The 10,313-nt window shown below is 47.5% G+C and overlaps 1 protein-coding gene across 1 annotated transcript in view; it reads right to left on the bottom strand.

The window, feature by feature from the left end:
* Nucleotides 1-7,088: 7,088 nt before the first annotated feature.
* The window catches only part of Pbx4 (PBX homeobox 4), a 35,310-nt gene continuing 32,085 nt past the window's right edge, over nucleotides 7,089-10,313 (bottom strand). Inside the window, exons 7-8 of the mRNA XM_027932311.2 lie at nucleotides 10,150-10,256; nucleotides 7,089-7,772 (exon numbers count right to left, since the gene is read on the bottom strand). Coding sequence (XP_027788112.2) covers nucleotides 7,680-7,772; nucleotides 10,150-10,256 — 200 coding nt within the window. The 3' untranslated portion in view covers nucleotides 7,089-7,679. The remainder of the gene's footprint in view (nucleotides 7,773-10,149; nucleotides 10,257-10,313) is intronic.

Below are 10,313 nucleotides of genomic sequence, written 5' to 3'. Positions count from 1 at the left end.
ATTGAACCCAGGGATGCTTAACTACTGAGACACATTCCCAGCCCTTTTTATTTATTTTATTTTTTATTTTGAGACAGGGTTTCACTAAATTGCTGAGGCTGGCTTTGAACCTGTGATCCTCCTGCCTCAGGCTCCAGAGCTGCAGGGATTACAGGTGTGCCCCACTGCTGCCAGTTCCAGCAGGACCTCTCAAGCCACCCCCACCTTCACCTCCTGCAGTGCCCTCTTCAGGTGGGCTTCCTCTCAGGGGAAACCACTGGTCATGCACCTCTAAGCCCCAGATCTAGGGGGGAGAGATCAGAATTCCAGAGGCTTATGCCAGGCGTGGAGGCGCAAGCCTGTAATGCCAGCAGCTTGGGAGGCTGAGGCAGGAGGATAAAGAGTTCAAAGTCAACCTCAGCAAAAGTAAGGTGCTAAGCAACTCAGTGAGACCCTGTCTCTAAATAAAATACAGAATAGGGCTGGGATGTGGCTCAGTGGCTGAGTGCCTCTGAGTTCAAACCCTAGTACCCACCCCCCAAAAAAATTAAAATAATTTCCAGGCTCCCATATTCCTACCTACATCAGACTCTTACAAATTTTTTTGGGGGTGCTGAGGATGAAACCCTGGCCTTGTGCACACTAGGTCCACTTCTTAGAGGTTTTAGAATGCATGCAGTCCAAGGGTTAGACTATTGCCCCTGCTAGCCCCCAGCCCTTGGTTCCCTCCCTAGAGGCCAGGGCTGTGATCAGTGTCTTCTTCCAGAAAATGAAGGTAAAATCTCCCTGCTTTTTACACTAACCCACCAGGGAAGCTGGCCCAGCCTTTAGCTACTGTTTGCATTCCACCTACTGACTTGATGAATATTTGTTTCCAATTTTTTGCAACTACAATATATAGCAATAGGTGCCTCGTAACTGCATTCATACACATATACCTTAAGAAAAGTTCCTGCAAAGGGACTGGGGTGTAAAGAATATGTGCATTTTTAATATGAAAAGATTCTGGGCAGCTGTACTCATGGACAGTCCTCTCAGCACTGCCTTCAGGGTCTGCTTCTCTCTCTTAACATGGGCTTGGGGTGCAGGTCAGCCTCCAAGCCCCAGTGTCCTCCCCTGGGGCATGGAGACTTCTTTAGTGTCCACTTGGCTAGCAGGATGAGTTGGGGGATGTCCCAGGGGACTCCTCTGAGTTCCTGTCATTTTTGCAGTTTGCTTGCTGCCATCTGGCTAGTCTTAGGCATATTTGAGCAGCATGATGCAACACAGAATGTTAGTGACATGTGACTTTATGTACAGAGCTAGACCTGGGAGGATTTCCTTGAATTAAAACACTCCAAGAAGGCCAGCTTGAATCTCGGAACCACCATGGGCATTCACGCCATGGCGGCAGGAGGGAGCCAGTGAGTGGGAGGCAAAGCAGCAGGCCCAGCGCCAGCCTAGTCCTTCTTGGTGTGTCTCCAGGGCCTAGAGTCCTGGCCCCGTGCATCCCACCTTTCCCTCCCTGGGGACCTGCCTGCATCTTTCCTCCACTCACTGCATCAGTTTCCTCCCGTAGTCCACATCCCTGGCAACCTCTTGGCTGTGAGTCTCCTCTGGAGTGGACTACCGGAGTCTCCAAGTCTCTCCACCTAATGTCCGCCTGCTCTGCAGGGTCTGTGGTCACTTTTTGATCCTGATGGAGCTTCCTTTCTACTTCTGAAATCTGTCTTTTCACTTTAGCCCACATTCTGGCCTGTCCTGGCCTCCAAATTCCCCTCTGCAGAGCAGATCTCTTCCCTGAATGTGACTCATGTCCACTTGTGTGGCAACACCCACGTTGAACTGACCTTCCTTTGTCTGTCTATCCTGCCCAAGACCCAAGCCACTCTCACTCATCGGAGTCCTGTGGCTCCACCTTCAGGCACATCCGGCTCAGTGACGTCTCCCCAGCCAGCCTGCTGCCCTTGACCACTTTCCTCTCCCATCTCCTGCAATCTTTCCTCCTTGCATCACGGGAGCCATGATGCCAAGCTGAGGGGGCACCCACTGAGGCCACAGCTCCCAAAGCGCCCACTGTGTGGGCTCTGGCTTCTGTGCACCTTCTTCATTGGGACACTGCTCAACCATAAAAAGGAATGAAGCACTGACACCTTCTGCCTGACAACTTGAAGCTGGAAGATGCCAGACACAAAAGGCCACACGGTGCTGTTCCAGGAATGAGAAATGTCCTCAACAGGTAGATCCACGGGGACAGAGAGCAGATGTGTGCCTAAACTGAATCAGGAGGACAAACACAATTTAAACAGTCCAGTTTCAAGCAAGGAAATAGAAGATACCACCAAAAGCCTGCCAACCAAGAAAAGCCCAGGACCAGACAGACTCTTAGCCAAGTTCTATGAGACCCGCAGAGAAGAACTAATATCAATACTCCTCAAATTACTCCATGAAATAGAAAAGGAGGGAACCTTCCAAACTCATTCTATGAAGCTAGTATCACCCTGATACATCAAGGAAAGAAAACTTCAGATCAATATCCTTGATGAACATAGACACAAGAATTCTCAAGAAAATTCTGGCAAATCACATACAAAAACATATTAAAAAGATAGTGCACCATGATCAAGTAGGGTTCACCCCAGGGATGCAAGGTTGGTTTAACATACAGAAATCAATAAAAGTAATTCTTCACACCATAGACTTGAAGGCAAGAATAATATAATTATCTCAATAGATGCAGAGAAAACATTTGACAAAATATAGTACCTCTTTATCTTCAAAACACTAGAAAAACTAAGGATAGTAGGAACATACCTCAACATTGTAAAAGCTATATATGCTAAGCCCAAGGCCAACATCATTCTAAAAGGAGAAAAATTGAAAGCATTCCCTCTAAAAACTGGAACCAGGCAAGGATGTCCCTTTTACCACTTCTATTCAACATAGTCCTTGAAACTCTAGCTAGAGCAATCAGAGAAAATAAAGCATGTCAATTTATCATTATTTGCCGATGATATGATTCTATATTTAGAAGATCCAAAAATATTCCACAAGAAAAGTCTAGAAATAGTAAGTGAATTCAGCAAAGTAGCAGGATATAAAATCAATACCCATAAATCAAATTAATAAAATCAAATACATAAGCAATGAATCCACTGCAAGAGAAATTAGGAAAACCATCCCATTCACAATAGCCTCAAAAAAAAAATACTTGGGAATAAATCTAACAAAAGAGGTGAAAGACCTCTACAATGAAAACTACAGAATACTAAAGAAAGAAATTAACGATCTTAGAAGATGGAAAGATCTCTCATGTTCTTGGTTAGGCAGAACTAATATAGCCAAAATAGCCATTCTACCAAAACTGCTTACAGATTTAATGCAATTCCTATTAAACTCCCAATGAAATTCTTCATAGAACTAGAAAAAGCGATCATGAAATTCATTTGGAAAAATAAAAGACCCAGAATAGCTAAAGTAATCCTCAGCAAGAAGAGTGAAGCAGGAGGTATTACAATACCACAGATCTTCATCTATAGTACAGAGCAATAGTAACAAAAACAGCATGGTATTGGTACCAAAATAGACATGTAGACCAATGGTACAAAATAGAAGACACAGAGACAAACCCACAAAAATATGGTTATCTCATACTAGATAAAGGTGCCAAAAACTTACATTGGAGAAAAGATAGCCTATTCAACAAATGGTGCTGGGGAAACTGGAAATCCATATGTAGCAAAATGAAATTAAACCTCTCTCACGCTGCACAAAAATCAAATCAAGTGGATCAAAGACTTAGACACTAGAACAGAGACCTTACACCTAACAGAAGAAAAAGTAGGCCCAATCATCATGTTGGCTTAGGACTTGACTTCCTTAACAAGACTCCTAAGGTGCAAGAAGTAAAATCAAAATCAATAAATGGGATAGATTCAAACTAAAAAGCTGCTTTTCAGCAAAGGAAATAACCAATAACATAATGAGAGAGGCTATAGAATGGGAAAAAATCTTTACCATACATACCTCAGATACAGCACTAATATCCAAGATATATAAAAAACTCAAAAAACTTAACACCAGAAAAAACCCAAATAACCCAATCAATAAATGGGCTAAGGAACTGAACAGACACTTCACAGAAGAAGAAACACAATCAATCAACAAACATGAAAAAATGTTTATCATCTCTAGCAATTAGAGAAATGCAAATCAAAACTACTCTAAGATTTCATCTCACTCCAGTCAGAATGGCAATTATCAAGAATACAAGCAATAATAAGTGTTGGTGAGGATGTGGGGAAAATGTACACTCATACATTGCTGGTGGGACTGCAAATTGGTGCAACCACTTTGGAAAGCAGTATGGAGATACCTCAGAAAATTTGGAATGGAACCACTATTTGACCCCACTATCCCACTCCTTGGTTTATACCCAAAGGACTTAAAACGAGCATACTACAGTGATACAGCCACATCAATATTTATAGCAGCTCAATTCACAATAGCTAAACCATGGGACCAACCTAGATGCCCTTCAACAGATGAATGGATAAAGAAAATGTGGTACATGTACACAATGGAATATCATTCAGCCTTAAAGATGAATGAAATAATGGCATTTGCAGATAAATGGATGGAACTAGAGAATATCATGGTAAGTGAAATAAGCCAATCCCCCCAAACCAAAAGCTGAATGTTTTCTCTGATAAGCGGATGAAGATCCACAGTGGGGTGGGAGGGGTAGGTAGGGAAGAATGAAGGAGCTTCAGTTTGTGTAAAGGGGTGTGGGGGGAAGGGTGGGGCTGTGGGAATGGGAAGAATGATAGAATGAGACAGACATTATTACCCTATATACGTGTATGATTATGTTATGGAGTGACCCTGCACCATGTACAGCCAGAGGAATAAGTTTTGCCCCATTTGTGTACAATATGTCAAAATGCATTCTTCTGTCATGTATATCTAATTAGAATTTAAAAAAAAAAAAACTGAAAAAAATGACCAACTTTATGGGCCGGGGTTATGGCTCAGTAGTAGAGCGCTTGTCGAGATGCATGAGGCACTGGGTTCGATCCCGGCATCACATAAAAATAAACAAAATGAAGTTATCGTGTCCATCTACAACTAAAATAATATTTTAAAAAATGGCAAACTATATGTATTTTATTACAATAAAAATAGAAAGGAAAAGAAGTTTCCCCCTGAGGCTGGCCCTCAACCCACCCCTCGACTTTTCCTGTGTTGATGATCTTTCTCTCTGGAACCTGACTCACTAGAGCAGGGGGTCTGAATCCTGGGCTGCAGGCACCCCATGGCAGGCAGACAGGATACCATGACAACAGGGACTCAGGGCATGGAGATCCTCTGCTGCTCATGAAGAACCCAGCAAGCTGCTGCGAGGAGGAAACCACTACAGCCACCACAAACAGACCCAGCTGTGACCGGGGGCAGCAGAGGGACCGTTGTCTTTCCGTCTCTAATCCCCAGATGTCCTGTGAGTTGTGCTCTGGCCTGACCTGTCCCCAGCCTGTGGAGAAGCCTGGGCTGTCCCATCCTAGTGGTTTGGCGCTCAGGAATAGATGAGGAGTGACCTCTAGGATGTGTCTTGTAGAGAAAGGCAATGTATGTGGCAGGACACCTTGTGTCAAAGTGGGGATGCATCTACCTGGGCACACCTGGACATCCTAGCCTTTTTTTTTTTTTTTAATTTGAGACAGGATCCTGCTAAATTCTCCAGTCTGGCCTCAAAATTTTCCATCCTACTGCTTTAGCTTCCCAAGTAATCCCCGAATGCCCTCGATATTGCCCATGTTTGAAACCCATTTCTTGACTTTTATTTATTTTTTTTGGTACTAGGGATTGAACCCAGGGCACTTAACCACTGGGCCACATCCCCAGCCCTTTTTTATATTTTATTTAGAGACAGGATCTCACTAAGATGCTTAGAGCCTTCCTAAATTGCTGAGGCTGGCTTGGAATTCACACTCCCCCTGCCTCAGCCTCCTGAGCCACTGGGATTACAGGTGTGCACCAGCCCTTTTTATTTTTTTATTTTGAGACAGAGCCTCATTAGGTTGTCCAAGCTGGCCTCAACTTGTGATCCTCCTGCCTCAGTCTTCCAAGTAGTTGGGATTATAGGCATGCACCACCATGCCTGGCTAATTTTTTGTCTTTTAGAAACAACAAATAGAAGGTGTGGAGAAGGACAGTGTGGGGGTACAGCTGGGCAAGAGCAACCCGAGACCTGGAGGTGGTGCCCAGCCAAGTCTGGGCAGTCCTGGCAGGGGGCAGTCTGAGGGCAGCCAGGGTTCCTGGGGGCTGGGCAGGACTCCGCTGAGGACCAGAGGCAGGGAAAGCCCCTCTCATCTTTCATAGTGGCAGGGGCTGAACCTCCAGTTATGACCACTGTCTTTCATCCTCCCTGTCTCTCTCACAGGCCATCGGGATGTCCAAAGCAGCTCAGCCACACACCAGCACCTTGGTGTTGATGCCTGTAGGACTTTTACGCTCAGGGAACAGAGTTAGAATAGAAGGACCTTGAGGGACACTGAGGCAAAAACCTGGGGTATGCTGGCTAATACCTTGGGGTAAGCTGAGGCAGAGGCCCACAGGAGTTCTCCTGGGATGTGTGGACAGATAGAACACTCTGGATAGGGGCTCAGTTACTGGTTGTGGTGGCAGCAGACAAAGTGGAGTTAGGGCCACCATGATACTGTGACACTATCTGATACATGGTTACAGTATTTGCTCCAGGCCTAGCAGCATATTTTGATCCTCATAGCCTGGCTCCACCCCATTGTTGCTCTTCAGTGGTAGGTGAGGAAGCCAAGGCCTGGTTCGGGGTGGAGCTGGGAAAGAGCCAGGCTGAGGAGATAGAGAGGGACTTTCAGGAATTTGATGCCAAGGGTGAAGTCTTGGGCCAGCAGGACTTCATGGCACATGGAAGCAGCTCAGGAAGCTCATCTTCTTCTTCTTCTTCTTTTTTTTTTTTTTTTTTTTAATATTTTTTAGCTGTAGTTGGACACAATACCTTTATTTTTTTTATTTAATTTTATGTGGTGCCGAGGATCGAACCCAGTGCCCTACACGTGCTAGGTGAGCGCTCCACTACTGAGCCACAACCCCAGCCTGGTTTATCCTTTTTAATGACATTTCAGTTGAAAACAAAAGCAACAACAGAAAGAAACAAAAACAAACAAACAAAACCACCAAACCAACTCTCAGCAGAACTCAGAGCTCAGGACAGATTTAAGTCAGACTGAACACAAGCACACCCAGGGGGAGGCGGGGAGGGCTGGCACACAAAGAGCAGAGGTGGCCACGGAGTCCCCTCACAAGACCCTGGTAGCTATGACATGGCACCCATGCTGTCAAGTATCACCTGAAACAAATCGGATACTAAAAACATTAAAATTAAAATAAGTCGAAAATTTTAATGAGAAAATTTGAGATAAGTCCTAGAAGAGACAATTCACAGTCTTAACATAACATTACTATTTTTTAAAAAAGTCAAACTGAGGTGGGAAAATGAGCAGCGTTCAGCCCATTTCAAGTCCCAGCAGACGAGTGAGTCGGTCATTGGCTGCATGGCCCAGGAGCAGGGAGCACTGTCACCTGGGGCCCCAAGCTTCTGAGGTAATCAACTGCATGTGCAGAAGAATATGAGTGCTGGCCACCCATGGGGGTTCACCTGGTACCCTTCTGCATATCCCCAAAACTTAATTAGAGGCATCTGAGTTGATGCTGCTGGGGTCTCCAGTGGGTGAGACAATCGACTGTGGGGGGATGGCCCCCTGCCAGCTGCTCCTGGCCTGAAAACACAAAGACTGAGCATCAGAGGGGGCTGCCATAAAGCTGGTGACCACCCAGTCCCCACGTCCCCAGGAAGGTTTAGAATGTGCTGGCAATAACCTCAAAAATCCAGGAGGTGGGGGAAGGAATGGAGGGGTCAGCCCTGGGTCATGGCCAGCTCATCACCTGAGCTGTGCTACAGATGATCTCCCCAGCGGGAGAGCTGACCTCTGCGGGCTGCCTCTAGGGCCTATGGTAAAGGAATACATGGCATCAAGGTGATGCTGCGATCCCTATGCTCTGAGGGAGAGGGGGACAAGGTCAGGCCTGGAGCTGAGCATGGTCCCTGAAATGTTATGGCAAGATTCAGTGAGGGGAACTCAGAAACCTGGTCAGACACACTGGCCTGGATGGGCAGCCAGGTGAGTAGGGCGCATGGCTGATGGGCAGGGGCTGTCCCTTTATCACAAGGGGTTGGAGGCATCATCTGTGGTGCAAGGACAGCATTGAGCCCACCCAACTGTACATTTGCCTGTCAGCCCCGCCCTCATTCAAATGGATGCACCACACACTGGGGGGCTGCTCTGCCCTTTAGTCTGAGAGCAGCCAGAGGGGAGCACTTGCCTCAGAGGGACACTCTACCTTCAGAAAGACATATAGCACCCGGCATTTCCTCAGGGTGATGAATGGAGGCCTATGTGACCACACAAGGGGATGACGGGGCAGGGTGTAGAAGGTGCCTGAGACAGGTCCTTACCTCTGTGTGCTGTGAGGGGCGTGGGCAGGGGGCTGTGGCCATGCTAACTAGGATGCGGGCAGGCAGAGGTGGAGGTGATGGTAGGGTATGGCTCCACACCAGGACCAACATTCCCTGCTTACATGGGGGCTGAGAGGACCTGGCCTCCTGGATCGAAGGCTGGGACCCCTTAAACATATTCATACTGTGTCCAAGACACAGGACTGAGCCTCAAGAGTATAAAGAGCAAGACAAGGCCCTGTCTCATGTGCCTCCAGCTGAGCATTGCCATGGCAATAGAAAGCAGCTGCCCCTGCAGGGCCACAGTGGGGTATGTGCCATTTGGTGCCAGGGCAGACTCCATGCTGGTAGGCATCCTGTCTGAGTCCCCAGGAACTGGGAGTGGTGAAAATCAGAGAAGCTGTGTAGGCAACTTTTTTTGGGTGATGTTGGGGATGAACTCAGGGCCTTGCGCATGCAAGACAAGTGCTCCACCCATGAGCTGTATCCCAGCCTTGCAGTACACTTCTGTGAAGAAAACTCACGGCACGCCTACAATCCCAGCAACTTGGGAAGCCAAGATGGGAGGACTGCAAATTCAAGGGCAGCCTGGGCAAATCAGTGGGACTCTGTCTCAAAATAAAGAAGGTCTGGCTCAGTGGTGTAGTGCTTGCTTAGTATGTGTGAGGCACTGGGTTCAATTCTCAGCACCACATTAAGTAAAATAAAGGTCCATTGGCAACTAAAAAATATTAAAAACAAACAAAACTAGCATTGCTTTAGAAATAAAAAGGGTTGGGGATGAAACTCAGTGGTAACTGTGCCCCTGGGTTCCATCCTTAGTACCGAAAAAAAGGAAAAACTCATGGGCTTTGTAAGGCCCCGGATATGCCTCCTTGGTGGGCTCGTCCTCCTGTGTCTATGTGGCATCTTCTGGAAAACCTACACACAGCGGGCCAATCAGCCCCACTTGAACCCTCTTCTAGGTCAGGGGTCAGGACCCTGTGGCCATTAGGGCAGACTGGGGAGGCCCCAGGACCTGAGAAAGGGGCAGGTAACACCTCAAGAAAATTTTGGAGGGTACTGTGGCCACTCAAGGTCCTTGGCTTATTTTCTTCCCAATCACCAAATGGATCTTCAGTGTGGCCACACTGGGCACTAACACCTCATCAGGGCAAGAGGAAAGTGGTGCTGGTGAGAGGCCCTCTGTCCTGGCTAGGCCTCCAGGTAGACACTGGTGGGCCTGAGCCTAGGAGGGAGCATGTTCTCAAGGGGAAGAGCCCATTTTTCTTCCAGGCCTCCTCTGACGCCGCCTGCCACCTTTCCCCACACTCCTCCAGGAGGGAGGCTCCTTCCCCTCCACACCAAAATCCTTACAGCGGGTCCTCATGCCCATTGACTGGTTTTGGTGGCTGCTGTGAATTAACATCCTGCAATGGGCAGAGGTGGGAGCCCTTGGGAGCCCAAAGGAACAGTGTGTACAACATGGACCCTGAGGGGCCGGGCCCTGCAGCAGCTCAGCCCACCTGCGATCCTCACAACGGAGACCATGTGGTTGGGGCACTGCTGTAGATGAGTGGAAGCGGGAGGTGGCTGGAAAGTCAGCCCCATTCTGAGGACCCACAGCTACCAGGGCTCCCTGGGACTGTGCCCCAACCTACCTGGGACTGTAGGCAGTTGCCCCCAGGAGGGGGCTGGAGAAAGGCCAGGGTACGCAGGGTGAGGAATGTATCCCCAGCACTGGTCAGTGGGAAGGGACCAGAGGAACCTGGAAGAAGTGGTAGGGGTTCAGGCTGAGGATCAGAGCAGGGCCTGGGTCAGCTGA

The sequence above is a fragment of the Marmota flaviventris genome, chromosome 1 (genome assembly GCF_047511675.1).
Source record: "Marmota flaviventris isolate mMarFla1 chromosome 1, mMarFla1.hap1, whole genome shotgun sequence".
In the NCBI taxonomy this organism is placed as follows: Eukaryota; Metazoa; Chordata; class Mammalia; order Rodentia; family Sciuridae; genus Marmota; species Marmota flaviventris.
Note: the sequence above shows the minus strand (reverse complement) of the source record. Positions and strands in the feature narration are given on the sequence as shown.